The following is a 20,065-nucleotide window of genomic DNA, read 5'->3' as shown; positions in this document are numbered from 1 at the left end:
AACGGCAAAATATTATTTGGCTGTTAATCGCCCCGGTAATAAATTATAAACCTTGGCAATGGCTTGGTGTTTGCCTTAGAACTAGAGAAATCCAATGAGAATTAAGAAGCTTCCCTATTGATGGTACAGGATAACCATTATTGTAGATACGTTGCACCGTCGGAGAATTAGAGATTTGCCTGAGGTGCGCCGTAATATTATTCCTACGGGAGTGCCAATGCAATAGAAGTTTAAGACGCTCGTTGCGCGGTTCCAAAAAACCCCAAGGGGCTAAATGATAAATGTACCTAAAGTAACACGGTCTATTAAATCAACAGTTGCCGTGATTTCAGCCTTAGAATTAACTTGTCCTTAGCCGGGCACGCTTGTATACCGCCTTTCTCGCTCCCTAAAAACACTGTCTTCATCGGGATGACAACAGGTACTCGCCTTCGCCGCTGCTGAGTAAGTAGGACAACAGTCTCAGTCACCGCGACAAGGAATTCGACCGAGTTGCAGTGAGATGCTTCAGTCCAGGTTTGAAAGCCGCCAGAGCTCTCAATGGTTCTGTTCGCCTGGCTCATTTCTGGTAAATTCCAGATCGATTTCCCACCCAATAAATACCCCCAGCCATGTAACACGAACGAGTAATGGAGCAACCAAAGCCATCTAGTCGAATTTTTTTTCACATCAGTGTATTATTGATTGTCGTCATCGTCGTCATCATCCACCCTCACCCTTTTCGAAGCCCTTTCATCCGACTCCTGAATCCCGTACCTCTTAGTCCCACCCGCTGCACCTCCTGTGACTTCTGATATCATCTCGTTAATGTTGAATGGGTCGTCTGTGTCCTTTTCAAATTGAACTGGGCCCTCACGCTCCTGTATACACCCATTAGCTTTTCGAATGGTAATAAGTAGAGTCAGAGACGGAAGTGAGGGATGGAAACTAATGTGAAGGGCGCTAATTCAACTGACCTCCGCATCCGCAGCTCCCTTAAATCCTTCCTTTGCCCTTCCCAGCACCTCAAATCGACTGGTCTTCGTAATCTTATCATAGGTTTCGCCGTTATCCTCATCGTCGTCTTCCTGCACCCGTGGACGATATATGCTACTAATCGCATCCTGAGCGGCGAAAAGGGGTTTATCGTAATGCTGATCCTCGTTGAATCCCGTATCAAACCCACTCGTCTGGTTGAATAGCCGTGAATCATACATTGTCTCTCCGCCCTGGGTGGGCTTTGCGAGACCCAAAGCGACTTTTTCTGATATGTCACGATTCTGCTCCCGCGCCATCATCTGGATGCGGCGCTCAGTACCCATACGTGACTGCCGTAGTTGACGCTCATTCTCCCTCCTTCTCTCCTTCCTCATTTCCTCTCTTTCCCGGGCCGCATCATCATCGTCGCTATCGGAGCGAGAGGAATATGGGGATGAACTCCGGCTTCCTCTCGGCGAGTGGCTGGCGCGTGACTTGCGGCCGCGGCCGCCTGCGCGCTCTTCGCGAGCTTTCTGAGCAAGCATTCGAAGGTGTTCTTCTTTTTGAAGTTTTTCCTTTTCGGCAAGCTTTTGTTGCATTTGAGCACGCTGCTTTACTTCTTCTCGGGCATGTCTATCCGCAGTAAAGAGGGCTTCAGCGAATTGAGCAAATTTGTCATTAATTGTAACATCCTGTAAGCCTCGTCCGTCGGCCGCTAACCGCTTGTCAAGAGGGACAGTGTATCCTTTGGGATTTTTCCAGTTACTGATGGGCGGTGGAATCTTCCTAACAAGGGGTCAGTCGGCTCAATACTAGGATTAGGAATTGTGACTTACCAGGCTTCTTGGTCCTCGGCTGTTAGTTTTCGGGGAGGGCTATGAAGAACTGGTGGTGGAGGGCTTGGTGGTCCTCTTGGAATTTTCTTGATTTTGTGCTTCGGGGGTTCGAATGGATCCTGCTGGCGTTGCACAATTTTCAAAATGCGGTCTTGCTTCTTCGACGTGTCTCCCATCTGATTGGCCGGCGTGTATCTCACGAATGTCGGTTCTGCCTTAGACCGCCCTTGGACTTGCTTAGGACGCTGTGCAGCAGTCTGTCCTGAGACGAGGGCGGCGAGCGCCTGGGCAGTTCGTTCTTTCGTTTGAGCCACAGTTTCGGAGTCTGGGCGATCCAAGTTCAATTCTCCTGCATCCGCCCTCTGCCGCAAAGGAATCAAGTCTTTAAAGCTGGCCTGTACTATCCTGGACTCGCTGTGTCCTCTCCGCGCAATTTCATCATATTTGACGCGTCCTTCACCGTCGACCTTCAACTGGAGTGCGTTAGAGGAATTTGAAGTTCCTTTGCGACCCATATCAAGCGGGTATTGAGCGACGAGGATCTCTGGAAAAGCGCCGCCATCGCCAAAGTCCTCAGCAGTTCGCGGACGCCACCTAGTTCGCTGACCGTACGGAGGGGGACCATTGCGCTGGAATGCAGAATCGTTAGCGCAGGTACTGTTCCTTGAAGAAGAAAAAACACTTGCCTTGAGAACTACCTGCGAGGAAAGCTCTTCAGCGCCGATGATTCGCGAACCTCTGGACTGAGGCATGTCTTCTTCTTCGCCCGTGTATTTAGGTTTGGGCAAAGCCCGCGAGAGTGAGGTGACGGAAGCTGACATGCTGAGTTGAATAGCCGAGAATACAAGGGTAGGTTCAGAAGGGTATATCGTCAAAAGAGGGTGGTGGTTGACGGCGAGCGCGATTGTTGCATGAAGATAAATTCAAGGTGTTGAACTTTCCACCGGAGCCTCCGGCAAATTCCGCTCCGGAGCAAAAGCTTAGCAAAACTAGTAAACAAACGAAGCAAACAGACAAAATTTCGATAATGAGTTTTAAAAATACATAACATCCTCAGTAAACATAATCCGCCTAATGTCATTCCTCGCTCCAGATCTATCTCCGAGACATGAAACGCGCCCTCGCCAATTCAGTAACCTCAGTGGATCAATTCCCCAGGTGGCACGGGCCCGGACATGGCAGTCTCGTGGCCGCCATGCCTCTTAACGACAGAGCTGGGAGTGCCCTAAGCAGCTATTTAAACTGGTCACGTAGAGGCAAAACACTCTATCATTCATAGATCGCAGGGCTTGCTCGACCACTCGGTCCGTTTCCTCAAACTGCCCAAACCCTCGTCGTCGGCACCATCAGCTTTAATGAGTATCCAATCGAAGCAATAAAAATTTGATTGCCACCCAGCCGTGGAGCGGGCCAGAGGGGAATGGCGAAAGCCCATGCACGACATCCTTGACATTTCCTCCACCAAACTGTGATCACACTGCATCCTTGTCTCATTGGCTGGCAGAATTAAGCGACTTACTTTGGTTGAGCCTATCAAGGCGGGACCCTTCAACAAAGGGGAATTCCTGGAGAAGGTTGACGATTGCCGCCATGGATTGAAGAGTCGCAGTACCAGCAATGCCATGCCTTTGTGAGACCACAAGATTGAGGTGGTTTTAGAGCTGATGGCTTTTCGACTCGTTACTCATGGCACTTTAGACTGAGTCGCGGGCCGTTAACGGCTAATCGACCTGTGGGCTTGGTGGCACCATGTGATGCAGTTCATAAAAAGGGGAGGGCGATGAGAAGAAAAGCTCTAGGTCTGCGCAAAAGGACAAGTAGCTTGCTCGCGCATGTACATGTATAAGAAGCAAGGCGCAGGAGTTGAAGAGAAGATTTAGCCCACCGTTAGTCGCGGATGGAGGAGGGTTGGGGTATTGTAACGGCCACGGCCAGTTAAAATACGGTTAATTCGGGTGGTGGGCATGAAATACAGCCTTTGTACGTCACTTTAGGGCTCTTTCAGGAACCGTACGGACGGGCTGTGTTTGGTGTGATTCTCTTGCAGATAGGCCCCGTGGGCCCTAGCTTTTTTTTGTATTTTGGACACCAGCGAAGGACGGCACGGAGCTTTAAGCCCCTCAAGTTTTAGAAAACTCAGAGGATTGAAAGACTTCAGCACTCGAAACAGCAGACTGCAATCTGGTGAGATCATGGCCATTGCTGTAGATGCCGCCTCTTGACTGGCGCTGCGACCTGCTTGCGACCTGCTGCAGACCCACTGAGCAAGCAAGCAATCAAGCATGGGTCCCGTACAACATCACTCCCATGGTCGCAAACCCTCTACCCATAACGCGTCGTCGCACCCGCCCTCGAAGCATCAACGAACCTCCACTGCTCCTGAAGCCATCGTCCGAATCCCCTCGACTGGCGATGGTCGTGGTCGTCGACTGAGTAACCCGATTCCGCCCAGCCTGACTCCTAGTACTGGTGTTTCAACAGCGTCTGGTTCTTACTTCTCACCCCAACCCACCGCGTCAGGCGCAGACGCTCGATCGCCCGCAAACCGACGACCGCCGGCTTCGCGCAGTGGCCATGGCATAGACACCTCCCGCGGTCCCCCCATAGCCCTTATAACTCGAGGTTCCTACTCCGCAGACATTGCGCGCCGATCCCAGAAACCATCCGATTTCGCCTTTGCGCAACAACAACTGGTCCAGTTTGGGCTGGTCTCCCCAGGAGCAACCCATTCACCAAAACAGAGCAGTGCTGGCGGCTCTAGTGCCGGTGGAGGTCGGAAAGAGAACGCTGGAAACGCTGGAAACGCTGGGAACGCTGGGAACGCTGGCGATCCAGTGTCACGAACGCCAAGTCGCTCACACCAAAGTTCAAGGCAGTCTGAAATTCGGCGAGAAGAGCAAATGGCGAGCTCAGTAGACGATTCTTCGGATTACGATTCAAGCTTTCGGAGCCATGGTGGAAGTAATTTGGCGATACAAGACCAACACCGGACTGAAGGTGGCTCTGGCATTGAGGGAGATCAAACGGAGGATTTATTCCTAAATATCGCGCAGGATCCTCCTCAGAAGGAGGATGCAGAGGAAGGCATAACACGAGTCGAACGAAGACGGGTGAGTCTCTTAGTGCAAATCGATGCTGTGAGTTTATCTAGAGTTGGAGACGGCGATACCAACTGTGCGACTCTCACTCATATCTCATTGCGTCATATCTGTGCCTTTTACACTCCGCATGTCTACTTGACTACAGGGAAGATCATCACGCAGAAGCTCCCTCCCTAGAAATGTAGTCTATTCAGTTTTGCTCGGATTCTCGATGTGTCTATTTTGATGATCTTTCAAAGTATAGGACTGACCACAATTATAGTCTCGGATCGCTCGTGCAGGCAATCGACAGTCACTGCCGACCAATACCTACTCATCTCCCGTCACCGAAACGGATTTAGTTACGCCTAATGCAAACAAAACCCCTTCCTCAATGGACACCAGGCAAGCCGCCAGATACCGAAAGCCATCTCATCTTCATTCGCCATCACTTAACCCCCGAGCCCTGCGAGAGCAGTCCCCCGCCTCACCAGCAAATGTGTCAGATAATCCCCGCTCTCGTTTTTTTGGTCTCTCTCCTCAACCTTCTTTCCCTTCATCAAAGTCCAGGGATCAGGATGCCTCTCAAGTACTACCCCAATATGGCAGACGAAGACCTTCTTTCCCTGATTCTATCCAAACCCCACCAAACCGTGCACACACCTACCGTCCTTCCAACTTACATTACTCTTCTTCTCGCGATAATGATTCTACCCCCCACATTGATACCCCTCCTGAACCAGCCACCAACCGTGCGTATTCTCGCGCTGATGGCACTGACTCAGTCGATTCAGTCGCAGCGCCTTCCTCAGTCTGGGATGAACTGGATGATCTAAAATCCCGAATAAGAAAACTAGAACTCACCGGGAAACTGCCCGCCACATCTGGAGCAGCTATTTCAAACGGTTCAGGAGAAAGACCAAGGACAGCCACAACCACAATGACAACCGTTTCTTCTTCACCAAAGCACTATCGCAAACCTAGTACATCTCCATCCGAATCTACAGTTGGTGCTCACACGAGCTCTAACTTACATCCTTTATTACATGCAGCTCTTGCGAAGGCTAAAGATCTCCTTTCACCGTCTATTTATCGCGTTCTTGAGGCAACTGCCTCCGAGGCCCTAGAACTGGCCGCTTTAACCGGCAGTGCAGGCCCCCAGGGAACTCTCTATTCCGCTAGTTCAATTATTAATGGTGTTACAGTACCAGACCGGCAAGTGCGGAGGAAGGCAGATAGCTTATGTCGAAGTTTGACAGAACTCTGTATTGCGTTATGCGAAGTAAAGACAAATCCCGCAAGCCCCGCTGTCAGAGCCACAACTACCGGCTCTCGCCGACCCAGCATCCAAGTCAACAGCGACTCTCATACACCGAATCATACACAACAAATCCATGCGAGTGTCGAACCTGAAGTTGGCACCGTGCCACGCTCCAGCCCTAGCCGCGCACTCTCCCGCATCGAAGCCCGAAGAAGCAGTATTATGAATCTCAACGGTGCTGGCAGCGTCTCTCGCGAACCAAGCCAGGAGCCTCCCAATCCTACGCAATCCCAAGTCCCCAACCGCTTTAACCGTGCAGGCACGAGCTTGCTTCGCACTCGCCGGGCCACAAATGAAGAAGACGAGGACCCAGCCCTCCGCGCTCCGTCCCGCGCAATGACAGATTTCAGCCAAATTCGGCCTTCAAATGGTGCGAACCGTGCGAACCGCCTCTCGAGAGACTATAATTCACAGACCCCGGTGCCTGAGCTACAGCCCTCACCATCTCTACAACACACATCGTCACTTCGGCGTCCAAACGGTACAAACACGGCGACGGCGACGGAGGGAGCCCACACCCCCTCATATTTGCTTCGGGATGGCAGTCGAAGGTATTTGGATCGACAAACACCGCCAGTGTACGACAAGACAGTCCCAGGGGAAAGTGTTGCGAGTGAAGAGAGGAGACGGACACAGCCGGTATTAGGGCAATATACGAATGTTGTAAGGGCATCGACAGGAGGGGGAGGGCTGAGTCGTACCGGAAGCTTAGGTAGGAGGTATAGAGGCGGTAATGGGAATGGGGATTGAGGCGTGGCACTGTCATCTCTTAAGGAACTCAGTCGTGACTGCGACATGAGAGAGCGGGATTTCAATGGCAGTGGATGAGCCGTGAAAGAATATCAGCGCTTATCTCGGTCGGACGAGTAGTAGGGACAAAGCACTTCCCTCTTTATGGGAACATTGAGACGAGAACTATCTGTGAATCTTGCTCTTACCCTTAGCTTGTATATCCTGCGCTTTAACAAAGCAGTACAGTATGGCGTATTTCCAGGCGTTTTTGCTGGTTGCTCAAACATTTAACATGATATGAGCATAGGTGTTGGTAGTGATATTAGTATTGCTTCAGGGCTTAGGGTTGAGATTGGTATTGGTGCTTGCACTGTACAGCGCATCATTTGGACGGGTTTCTGGCATCTGTTCGTCTCCAAATAGAAACCTACGTATAGTTACAGAGGTAGCGCGGACTAGGAATGTTCAGCTATGACATCACCTTGACAGCTTTAAGCTTCTTGGCCCCTGAAAGCCTCCACGTAAAAGCACTAATGGCACTGCAAAACAAGGCTCCCCTAGCTTTCCTACCTGCAGACGTCCGTCGAAAGGTGTGACCGTTGAGTGGCATAGGACCAAGCCCCGATCGATGCAGCAGCGCGGCCGAGCCAGATCTTGAATTTTGGGAGCCAGTGCATGGCGTTACTCTGTAGCACATCCACCGCAAGCCACAAATTTTTGGGAAACCCTGTTCTTGGGCGTTATGCCGCTGGGGAAGGGGGGGTTATTATTTATTCATTGTTTAACGTCTGATATGGATCCTATCCCGGCCCACGTAGACTACTCCTTACACGCAGGGGAAAAGTAATATTGACAGGAAAAAACCCCTGGTATATTGGGGGGAGAAAAGCCCTATAAGCCACCTCAGTAGGGCAAAACCCCGTTGACCATCTCTGCACGTAGCTGCGGCCCCCTGCGGCTGCTCGAGCTACGTCCTTGGCCTCCATTGGATGTTGGATCTCCTTGGTAACCACTGCTTCCTTCTTCCAGCTTATCCAGAGCTAGGGTCCAGTGTGGCCAACAGGCAGCGTCGCTGGCAGCGTCGCTGGCAGCTCGCTGCTGATGTAAGCAGTCAGTCAGCGTACTTTTATGCAGCGCGCTGACAGCTCGCTGCTTAAGTGGTAAGGAAGGACCAATTTGGTAGTATTTTGAAGCTTTTTGTAGAAGTTAAGGATCTTTAGATCTCCGGTTAAAATTTGGGTGGGAAACCCTGGGATATTTATACTAAATTGTATAGTTTTCTCCAAATTCCCCGTCGCGTCTATATACGCGTTTTGTCTACCGAATGTTAACCTTTATTACAACAGGAAAATGTAACGGACTTTATATTTTACCCACTAGTAATATAACAGAGCTTTTTCCTCTACTTCTTCTTTATCCAATTCTTAATCTACGCGTCTATTAAGCTTTTTAATAGCTTATAGACCTCGCGGATCTACTGCTTTTACTCCCTTTGTAATTAAAGACACGTCCGAATTAAATAAGTAGAATAACTCTATATCGCGAGAACCTCTACTAGCTAGCCAGAACTACGGCTGTATATTCCCAATTAATTAGAAGAACTTTTTTCTAGGTAAGCATGGTAAGCTTACTAGTCACTATAGATACTAAGTTATTAATAAGCGGTTGCTTTTAAAGATAGCCTTTATATTACCTATATGGAAGTATAAAGCAGATCTATTTTAGGACGGACTAAAGGGAAGAAAGAGACTCTAGCTATATAAGACCTACTATCTAGCTTAAAAACTAGCTGTATTACTTATAATTAACGGCACGGATTATATTATTGGCTATTTAAAATTAAAGTATAGTATTATATTGAACCTAAAAAGCTATAGTAGTACTCTACGTTAATTAGCTACCCTAGGCCTAGTTAATCCGGCTACTTAATCCTCTTCTATACCTAGTGGTAGCGAACAGCAGCCGTTTTAGGTAGCTGGCTATATATAAGCCTACGTTAATTAAACAGTCCTGTAGGATATTATATTTTAGTAGGCTATAAGCGCTTATACTTATATGTTGCTAATATTTAACCGCCCTTATATACAGGAATATCTAGTAAGCTTATATACGTTACTAAGCAGCTAAATAAAATCTGCCTTTAAACGCTAAAGCCTTAATATTAAAGACCTCCTTATTGTTTTATAAAGCAAAATTTACCTTAGCTGCGATATCTAGACGTCGACAAATAGTATATCACTACTTAGCGTAGTAGCTCACTTAATTAACGAAGGTGGTAAGCTCTAATTAATCCTTATAGGACTCCCGCGGATATAAGGCTTATATACTGCTAAGAATATAGTAATGGCTTTAGCAGTAGTTATTTAGAAGTACTAATTTAAACATAAGCTTGGCTGCTTAATAGCTAATAATACTACTAATAATAACAAACTCTATAAGCACCTTTCTAAAAGCCTCTTTATACCAAAAAAGGAACGACTCTAGTATATTGGGTATATTCTAAACCTTACTATTAAGGCTCTAATATATAGTAAAGGCGTCAGCAAGCTTAAACGCTTATTAATTGGTATAAGCGATAAGGCTAAATTTGACCTTATGCGGCAGAGAGGCGCTGTCGGTAAGGTTTATAATATTATTAAATATATTATACGATCTATGGCTTGTTACGAGGACTTTGCTAAGAATTAAACCCAAGCCTATATAGAGGATGAGCTCTTTAATTAAGCTGAACTTATACTTATTAAAGACAGAGGTATTTAATGGAACTCTACCTACTATATGCTTTACCGGGCGCTGCTTCTTAAGAAAGGAATTGACAAATATTTGCTTTCTTAGAGGAAGCCCGCTAACGGCAGCTACGACCTTATGTAGGACTTTGTAACCGACTACTGAGGCTTGTATTACCTCGTGGCTCACCACCTCGTATATCTTATATCGTATGTCTCACTACCTATTTCCATTACCTATTGCCGACTGTAAGCGCTGTCTACCTCGGCAATTGTGCATCATCGTTACTATCTTCTTATTACCCACTTTGTGTATATATAGACGCTTTAGAGCTACATTTATAATTAAGTCGCTCGTTCAATTCCACACACTGTAAAGCTTATAGACTTTCTTACTATAGAGGATTGGGCGGAAGTTAAGCAGCTTATTAAGATCTTAAAGCCCTTTATATTAGCCACTAAACGTATAAAAGGTAACGCTAATAACCCTAGGCTTAAGGGCTCCTATAGAGCTTTATAGGAGTTAATTATAAATATAGAACTTCTTTACTAGGTCCTTGTACGAACTTAGCAGAGCCTTAAGAATAAAAATAATTTCTTTATTAAATCTGGCGTTAATATAGCTCTATAGAAGCTTAATAAGTATTTTAATAAGATAAAGCTTAAGAGCCCGCACTACTTTATTATAGTTATCCTCTATCCCTCTCTTAAACGCGCCTACTTTTATAATAAGTAGAAATAATAGCTATAGTAGTGGAAGTATGCCGAGCGGTATATGGAAACAGTATTTAATAACTATATTAATAAGTAAGTTAATAAGGAAAATAAGGAGGTAGTTAAGTTATAACGTAGAAAGGTTCCTTGTATACCTGGCGACGATTTAGGTAATAAATATTTATAGTCTTTACTAGTTAACGAGGACCTTACTTCCTTACGTTTGTAAAAGCGAATTAAGCTTACTACTAAGCTTAATCGCTACTATAACGCAGGCCTTAAACTTATTAAAATCCGTAATAAGAACGGTAGTAAGGTAAATAACGTCCTTCCAGATCCTCTTAATTGGTGGCTTATAACCGGTTAAGTACTCTATCTAATCCTTGCCAAGATCGCCCTAGATCTATTTTCTATACCAGCAATAAGCTCTACTTATAAACGAGCTTTTAGTTAAGCTAAGAAGGTCGTTACTAATAAATATAATAAGCTTATAGCCGACACGATTAAAGCAGATTAATGTTAGAAGTAGTAGCTTCTTAAAGGCCTTCTACCAAGCAGCTTAATTAACTGCGTTAGCTTTAACGGCGCCTTAGCTACGCCTTAGCTAATGAATTTAAATACTGACCTAACTGGCTATAAGTCAAATATAGCAGTAGAAACACTAGCTGAGATAGGTAGGTTCTCTAAAGCCTATTCCTTAATAGAGCCTAACTTTAAAATAGAGTCCGCTTAACCACCTAACCTAGATCCTTACCTTTAATATCACTACCGATGCAAATACCTACTTTGAAGCCTACGCGGCGTGCTGATTGAATCCGACGATATTTGGATACTATTTAAGGTCAATTTAGGTAGATCTAAGATTGGATAATATCAATATTTGTATATACAGAAGTACTGCTAAAATTCTAAAGTTTGACTCTATGACTCTATTAGATCTATATAAATTACCTGATTGGGATAAGCGCGCTGTCAGCTCTGCAGTTAGCGTATACACCTTTCCAGCGAGCGTCCAGCGAGCGACTTGATTGGCCACAGTCAGTCAGCGGAAGGCGTCATCGCTCGCTGAACGCTGCCTGTTGGCCACACTGCTAGGGTCCACTACGTCCCAGCTAGGCCTTGTTGTTAATTAATTGCTGCGTACTTATAGTTATTTCCTATATCTTAACCGTCCCCTATGTGCTATCTCTTCTAGACTATTGCCATATACGCCCTATTTCTCCCTCCCCCCCCCCTTAAGGCCCATCGAAGGCGTAAGGGGGATTAATCCATTCTAACCACCGTTTTAATACCGAAAGGCGAGCGGGATGTATATGTGTATATACTTTGTGCCTAGGCCCGGTTGCTAGGCCCTCCCTAGGGTAACCAGTCGTAGGGAGGAGACAAGGTAAACCGTGGGGTTGTTATCTAGGCTGCCAGGCAGTATTATACAGTAGTTAATGGCGAGTGCCACATGCTCCGCGGGCGACTGCCCTAGGGGTGAGGAAGGGGGGTATATTCATTCGTTCGTTCGCTCGTTCGTCGATATAGGCTGTCGATGCTTTCCATTAGGGGTTAGGGGACATTGGATTCTATGTCGTACCTATAAGGATTACACAGGCATAAATAGGAGAACATAGTAGTTGTCTACTGTAAGGAGGGAACCATTAGTAGTAGTTTTTGAGATCTCACTATCCTATGTGAAAACTTTTCACAACCGCCCACGGACATTTCGACAACTACCAGGTCCTACCCGCGCACTGTGCGACGTCTCTACGTTGGCTCTGCTGAGTCTGAACTTCGAAGACCGTCATCACGTACAGGTGCAGAGTCCGATTTCGACGACCGCGGGGAATTATTAAATAGCCCGATCGGCGGGCATTGAGCATATTTTTCTTCAGCAACTGAGAAAGTTGAGTATCTCTGACGCAAAATCAGTGTGGTACGTTTGCATCTATCTCGAACTAGACGGTTGAAGTTCTGTTTGTTTTCAGAAATCGGGCATATTGTTTACACATATGACGCTCCTACATCGTTATACTCCCTATTCGATATTGCAATCATGTCACAGTCATAGTCTTGCACGGAGTGGATGAAGGAATACTACAACAAGCAGTACAAATCTCAGGTGCCGTGAATGGAGGGCCAGTATTTGAAGTAGCTTACCAAGGATAACAAGACATCCTACGTTGCTAAGGGTGAGTCTAAGCTGTATTCTCCTCTTCTCTTTACGCCCTCGATCTCCCTTTAACATCTTCGTCTCACATTTCTCCTGTTCTCATTATAAGTAATAACTAACTCGTCGATAGAGCAACTTAGTAGAATCAAAGTCATAGGCATAGAGCAAGTCAATACCCTCCAAGACGGCGTCAACAACCTTGCTGCGGGCCAACTAGGCAGAGGTTGTCTAAGCGAAAGCATTGGGAACCTAGCCTCAGAGGAAGGTGTGAATCATGCAGAGAGGGGCGGGAAAGAGGAGTACACGAGACCTATTGAAAAACAAGGTCCTCTAGGTGTATATACCGTGCCTCTGGCTGGCAACGTAGGGAGGGGCGGAGGGAGCTTGGTTGAAGGCGCCAAAGGTGCGGGAGGTTCCCTAGGTGATTGGTTGGGCGGGGGAAGCAAAGATGCATCGAAGAAGTAAAGAGAGCAAGTTCCGTAAGAGTAATGGTAACCGATGCTGGCGTTGGGGCCTGGATTAGGGATGGCTTCTGCAATGGTATATTGGTACTACGATTTCGTGGCCAAGCTTGGATACCTGGGATATTTTTGTAGCTTGTTTTGACTTTTGATACCTAATTATACGATTTTACCTATCGAAGAGGATTGGTGTGTGGTAGATAATTGTACGAATATTGAAGCAACCACTCATAGCCACACCTTAAAAATATACGAAATTCCACAGATCGAATATACACAGCGAAGGAGATTCAACATATAATATTGTCGATCGGAATATTAAAGAATGAGGACTCTGTCTATTGAATGTGGCTCTAAAGCCTCTATATACATAAGAAAGGTGTAGGAAGTAGGAAAGACAAGGGGGGTAAGGGGTGGCAATGGAATCAAAGGGGTAGGTGACCGAGTCAGTGACCGAGTCAATGACTGAGTCATTGGGTAGGTAGCCGAGTCGGTATAGCAAGACAACCTGATTCAGGTCGACAAATATACTTTCATTTCCTAAAACAAACGGCATCTCTTAGACTTCCTCTATCCCATGCGCCGTTAACGCCTTCGCTCAATTTTTTTCTTTAATTTCCTAGTTGCACCCTCGTGAGTGACTTGAGATATTAAAAATACTTTTAAAGGTCCCTGTGTATTTAGGTTTGCGGTCTTTTTAACCCGAGGTACGAGTGGTCTATTACTTTCAGGTGTATAGGTGTCCAAATTTTCAAACCCTCGCCAAGCCAGCCTTTGATTGGTTAGAAAAAAAACTTACACGCGGTAAGTTATGGCAGAATCCACGTGACGAATATTAAAATATTATAAACATTAAAATATCCTAGTATTGCGCCTTCCTTTTTATTAACACCTCTATTAATACTATAATATATATTATAAATATGGCAGATCCTACTATAATTAAGTATAGCAAGTGCTATATCTATAAGCCCCGCCTTAACTTTGTTAAAGACGGCCCTTTAAATAAGATTTTAAAGCTGTGCCAGTTATATCGGTTAAAGGCGCGTCTTCCCTATATATTACTTCTACTTTTACTTACTTTTCTAGGCCTCTAAATATAATTTAAATAAGCGGAGAGCTCTTATAGAGTTAGGTTCTACTACTAGGAATCGTCCTATAAGGCGCTAGCGAACTACACCACCTAAAAATAATACTGAGAACGCCTTCCTGCCTCGCGGCTAGAACAGTTAAGATACCCCTAAAATGGCTTAACGGCGGAAGATAATTAGGGCAATACAACGGGAGCACCGCATTCTTAATTAACGGGGTAAAGCTCACTTGCCTACTCCTCCGCTATATACCACAGATGAAGCTCTATATAGTAGAAGAGGCACTCCAGATGGCCTAAATGCGTCCTTGCTAGAACTAGCTCCTATGCCTACTCTACCGCTAATACCTACCCTACTACCAATACCACCTTCCTTACGGCAAGCTCCCTTATGGCAAGCTCCCTTACAGCAAGCTCTTTTACGGCAAGCTCCCTTGCGGCAAGCTCTAACTACGGCTACACTACTACCCGTTTCGGCTGTTAATTAGGAGCGAATTAAGAAGTTTAGGAGTATACTATAGGCTAAATATATAGAGACGTGCAGTTATTATAAGGAGTAGTAGTTCTAAATGGGCCTAGCTATGGAGGGTAATAATATAAGTATATATAAAGCCTGTATTAAGGACGCCAATAGCCTTAAAGATCTAACCCTTTTTCTCCTGTTTAGTAAAAGCAACGGGCTTAATCCGGGGCCTATTCCTAGCTTCCTACCTATACTTACCGCAGTGGAGGAGCTTCTAATTACGCGCGTATACGTTTATCTGCAAGTCGTGCGTATACACGGCCAGTAATATTGCTATACTAGCTACGTCTACTACTTTAGCCAGAATATACTAAAGACTTAGAGGTAGCTACCACGGCTACCTACTAAACTCGATATACTAGTCATGAAGCCTATGGTAGTAGAGGGTGGTAAATACCTAAGTCGGCGGTTTATTAAGCGGTATACTATAAGGCGCTTTACTATAGTATAGTGGCTTTACTTTCTAAAGGTTAATTATCCTAATTATTATAATGTTAAAATATATAGCACCTGGCTTACCAGCTTACCTAAAAATAGCTCTATATTAGATTAGCTACCTTATATTAATAAGTTAAAGTCTAATTCTAGTGGCCTAACGGCTTACCCTACTACTCCTATATAACGTCCTCCTGTTATTAATCCTCTGCCTACCAAGCTTAGCAGTAATATACTGGATAGCGAATTTAATAACGATATACTGGATACTTTAGTTCCTAATCTAGTGCCTAACCTTAATAAATTGGAACTTTTAGGTCGCGAGGTTTAATACTAATAAGACCTATAAACGGGCCTAGAGGTTTCTACTATGCGGTAGATACCTCTCTCTAAACAATTAGCTAGTTTTATTATACGCGGCGCCTTTCCTACTTTATTTCCTTATAGTAAAGCCGACTTTAATATACTATAAAGCCGTATAGTTACCCTAGCTGCGTACGCTAAGTATATGCTTAAGTATTAGGACGGTCAGTTTGGCTGCCACCCCTTATTTTACTACTATATATTTAATTAGATTATAAGAGAGCAAGCCCTTAATACTACCCGCTTCCTTTATAGCTAATTAAATAAAAATAGTCTATCTTTAGATAAGCTTAATAATCTTATAAATAGTAGTAGGGGTAGTTAGGTTCTAAATAAGATTATACGGCATATATAGAAGCTTAAAGGCACCAGGCCCTACTAAAAGCAGAAGAGAAATAAGCTTACGGCTTATGCTAAAAATATTAAGAGCGGGTCTCTATTCTTTATACTTAGCGCAGCTAATCTATATTAGTATAATCTACACTCTTATATACCTCTATTTAATAAATATAAGGCTGCTAATAAGGCTTAACGCTACCGGATTACTTCTTAGAATCTTAACAATAATCCGTATATTACTGCTTACTAGTTACATCGCCGCTTTAATCTGTTTAGGAAGCACATGCTTATAGGTCTGTTTAATAGCACTAACTTTTGGTCTTAATATAAGTGGTAGGTGCAAGGTAGCGGCTATATATATAGCTTTTTATAGAGTTTAATAGCCCTAAGGCCAGATCCGTCAACTGGTGAATTAAGGGCGGCTTTTACTAAGTACTAGGCTGCTTTTATATCCATAATAAATCCTAATTAATCTAGGCCTTCTAATCTTTAATATCCTTCTGCTCTTAGTTATAAGGAATAACTTAACACTAGTAAGCTTCTTACCGCCTACCTTAATCAATTTTAACGGCACCGTAATTGCACTAAATCTTACTGCTTAAGACTAAAGAAAGGCTCCGCTAGAGTAAAGGAGTACCGCTTTTACTTTCCACACTCTCTTTATAATAAGGCCGCTATATTAAAGGATCAAAATCCATATTACTAGACGTTCTATCTATAGCGTAATAATAAGCTTCTTAATAGCTATAATGCAGCTATAATACTAGCGTAGATGGTAAATATTAATACGTCGCCTGCTATAAGTATATTAGTAATAATTAACTATATAGGCAAATATTGCAGCAAGGAGGAGAAGAAGTTAACTTCCTACTAAAAGTTACTCCAATTAGTATAGCCGCACGCCAATAGTTTTTATGCCTTTAGTTTAGTAGTAGCTAAGTTTATAAACAAGCTTATTACTAAACGCGATTGATTGGCGTAGGAGGTATACTATCTACTTCTTAACATTCCCCTTTCCAAAGGCTTAAGGACTATAGTAGCTTTAGACTGCCGCTAAAAGGATAATCGAAGCGCTATATATAAGCTTATAGATAGGCAACTAAGAGGGTACGGACTGTTTAACTATAAGAAATATAAGCGCCGCCTAGATAGGGTAGAGGATATTACTTTCCTTAATTTTCTACTCTATTTTAATTACTTTACTTATAAGCGTTAACTAAGAGCAAGGCCTTAAGTTATATCATACTTTCCGCGATATAACGGCGATCCTTCCTATCTGTAGTATCCTAAGTTCTACCGTATAAAGCTTATTCTTTATTACCCGTAGAGGGAGTATAAGGAAGTGGCTACTTATACTAATAGATTTGGGGCCCCTAATTATATAGCTTCCTATTAGGCTTATATTAACTCTTATTAGCACCCACCTAACTACTTCTATAATTAGAAACTAGAGGAAGGTTGCGAAACTACTAATAATATTAATAAGTTTAAGGGCGATTTCGCAGACGACTTAGAGTTATATTAGTCCTTTAAGGCCCTATATACCTACGTTTAAAATACCAACGGAGTTAAAATTAAGGATCCTAATAGGCTTGGTAATAGGGAGCTTAATTATAACTACAACTAGAGTATATATCGGGGTACGTACCCGCAGCTTAATAAGAGGACTTATTAGTAGGAAGTATGGCTATAGCCTCTACTATAAAGCCGCCTATCCCAAATAGTAACTCCGTCCTCCTTATAACCAGGTTAGCGTTATATCTATAACGTTATAGTTAATTACTATAGGCAGATCTAAGTGGGCCTTGGCCCCTCTCTACTACGGATTAACGTTAATAAAGAGGCAGGAACCGGCAAATTATATCTTATTACTGTCCTCTCTACTACGCTCTATAATATGGTAAGGGTTAATAGCAAGCTAATACCATTGGCTTAAGCGGCCCCTACTAGGGTAGCTGCCTTTAATATTAACGGCAGAACTATATACAATCTATTAAGGTTGCTAGTAAATTACCCGTTTAAGGAATTGCCTACTACTAGTCTTACGCCTCTACAGCAAGCTTTTAAGGATATTTACTATCTCGTCCTTAACAAGAAATCTATAATCAAGTAAGTATATCTAGCCTAGATCGATCGCCGCCTCCGTTAAATCTACCCTATATATAATAACGACTACTTTAAAGGCTTAAACATCTTACTAGTAGGCGATTTTTATTAGCTTCCCCTTATAAATCAGGCGGCCTTATATAGTAATCTACCCACTAGGCCGTTAGAGCTCGCTAGCTACGGAAAAGAAGCCTATAAGGTAATTAACCAAACTACTATCCTAGATTAAGTTATACGGCAGGGCGGTAATAACGCTAAAAGCTTTATATTTAGGACCGCCCTTACAAAGCTACGTAGTGATTCTATAAGTGATTTAACTTAAAAGCTTTGCATTTAGGACCGCCCTTATAGAGCTACGTAGTGATTCTATAAGTGATTTAACTTAAAAGCTTCTTTTAACTAGGTATAAGCAGGGCCTATCTACCAATAAGGTTGCGGGCTTTAATAACACAATTCGGCTATATAGCACACGCGCTGCTATAGGTAAGTATAACGCTATTTAGCTTCGCGACCTTTTATAGCCAGTGGTGGCTATTAAGTTAATTAATACTAGTGTAGGTATGCGGAAAGTTACTCCTAATTAGTGCAATACTATAGAGAATCTAGCCCTATATATTAGCGCGAAAGTAATACTAATATAAAATATCTGGGTTGAACTAGGCTTAGTAAACGGTACTACTAGTATAGTTAAAGATATTATATAGAAGGGACACGCGGATATTAAAAAGGATCAGCCTTAGTTACTACTAATTATAGTAGATGGGTATAACAGACCTGCCCTATTCACTTAACAGGATAGTAAGAAAGTCATCCCTATATTTTCCGTACTTCGTAAGTAGGAGGGTGTAAGAGGCTCTTACTTACGGCGTTAATTTCTAATTACTCTGGCTTTTACTCTTACCGTATATAAAAGCCAGGGCCTAATACTTAACTAGGTAGTTCTAGATATTAAGGAAAAGAATAAGATAGCTAGGCTAACCTATATAGCAATCTTACGAGTTAAGAAGCTTTTAGGGCTTATATTTAAATATAGGTTCAATATAGAATAATTTTAGTCATCTATAAATAAGACCAAAGAGGTATAATAAGAAGATTTTATATAAAGGCAGCAGCAACTACTTGTAAACGACTTTTCCTAATTAGGAAATCATATACTAGCTCGGAGGTAAGCGGAGAATATAGTATTTGTTTTAGTTTCCTAACTTTTAAACAGCTTAACCGCGAAATCCAATTTTCTAAATTTTAACCCCCCTATCCGTCCTACCTTCTTACCGCTTCTAGAGCTATTAGATATACATATAATAGTATATAGGGAGAATTAGTAGTATTGCCGGATTAATATTACTACTGTCTATAGCATTAATCAATTTTTGGAATTTTTCAAATTTTTTTTAAAGGGCGGAAATGTCACTTATATAAGGAGTTACGTAACCTCCGAGAATATATACTACTTGGGACCGCATATTAGCAGCCATAACTTCTTTATACTATAATTAAGATTTTATATATACCGCACCTAGAGCTACTTAAAATAACTATTACCTATAGATCTGCCAATTTACAAATTAAAAATTAGTGGTTAGAGCTATTAGTAGGGGTTATTAATCGCGCTCCCTGTAATAAAATCCAACTAATAAACAAACTAATAAATTAAATTAAAAGTTCGGAACGTCTAAATAAGGTTCTACTAAGACGCTAGCTAAACCCTAACCTAGACCCTTCCTAACCTATTAAATTCTAAAAATAACAACCTCTGCCGAATTAAAAATTAACCTTATCCTTAATAAGCTATCTAATTAGATTTAATAGTTCTTTATTATCCAAAACATAGCCAAAACTAATAAGGTATAGCAGTATATCGACCTATTTAAAAAGAAAGACGATCTTCTAAAGCTAGAACTACCAAGTCGGCCTATACTAAGGGATATACTACCCACGGCTATATTAATAGCAAAGCTAGACCTAAATTAGCTTACTACCTATAACCAGCTCTACGCTAAATACAAGGATAATCTACGCGTACACTAGAAGCAAAAACAGGCTATAAACAATATTAATAACTACATTATTTGTACTATATGGGTAGCCTACCTTTTACTTATTAACAGCCTTAGTAGTTAGTTATATTAAATATTTAAGGCGTCTCTACTACTATAGTAGCCACTACAGTAACAGAGATACCCTATATTTTAGTAAGTAATTAAGCCCATCTTATACGAGAATC

The 20,065-nt window shown here is 43.1% G+C and overlaps 3 protein-coding genes across 3 annotated transcripts; 2 read left to right on the top strand and 1 right to left on the bottom strand.

Annotated features, from left to right (window-relative positions):
* Window positions 1-341: 341 nt before the first annotated feature.
* On the bottom strand, window positions 342-2,614 carry K441DRAFT_704793 (pre-mRNA-processing protein 45; the record flags this gene model as incomplete). Its single annotated transcript, XM_067653554.1, has 4 exons — window positions 342-860; window positions 957-1,743; window positions 1,794-2,422; window positions 2,480-2,614. The coding sequence occupies 4 exons, from the start codon at window positions 2,612-2,614 to the stop codon at window positions 678-680; spliced, it is 1,734 nt and encodes a 577-aa protein (XP_067505492.1). The 3' UTR covers window positions 342-677.
* A 1,461-nt stretch (window positions 2,615-4,075) lies between these two features.
* Window positions 4,076-7,413, top strand: K441DRAFT_695407 (uncharacterized protein; the record flags this gene model as incomplete). The annotated part of the gene is made up of 2 exons (XM_067652811.1): window positions 4,076-4,930; window positions 5,157-7,413. The coding sequence occupies 2 exons, from the start codon at window positions 4,076-4,078 to the stop codon at window positions 6,942-6,944; spliced, it is 2,643 nt and encodes an 880-aa protein (XP_067505491.1). The 3' UTR covers window positions 6,945-7,413.
* A 5,093-nt stretch (window positions 7,414-12,506) lies between these two features.
* Window positions 12,507-12,965, top strand: K441DRAFT_508876 (uncharacterized protein; the record flags this gene model as incomplete). The annotated part of the gene is made up of 2 exons (XM_067642077.1): window positions 12,507-12,543; window positions 12,655-12,965. Coding segments are annotated over 2 exons (348 nt in total), but the record flags the coding sequence as incomplete, so codon positions are not given.
* Window positions 12,966-20,065: the final 7,100 nt, after the last annotated feature.

The sequence above is a fragment of the Cenococcum geophilum genome, assembly GCF_001692895.1.
Source record: "Cenococcum geophilum 1.58 unplaced genomic scaffold K441scaffold_15, whole genome shotgun sequence".
Classification (NCBI taxonomy): Eukaryota; Fungi; Ascomycota; class Dothideomycetes; order Gloniales; family Gloniaceae; genus Cenococcum; species Cenococcum geophilum.
The sequence above is the reverse complement of the archived record's forward strand: the minus strand, read 5'-3'. Positions and strand labels throughout refer to the sequence as shown.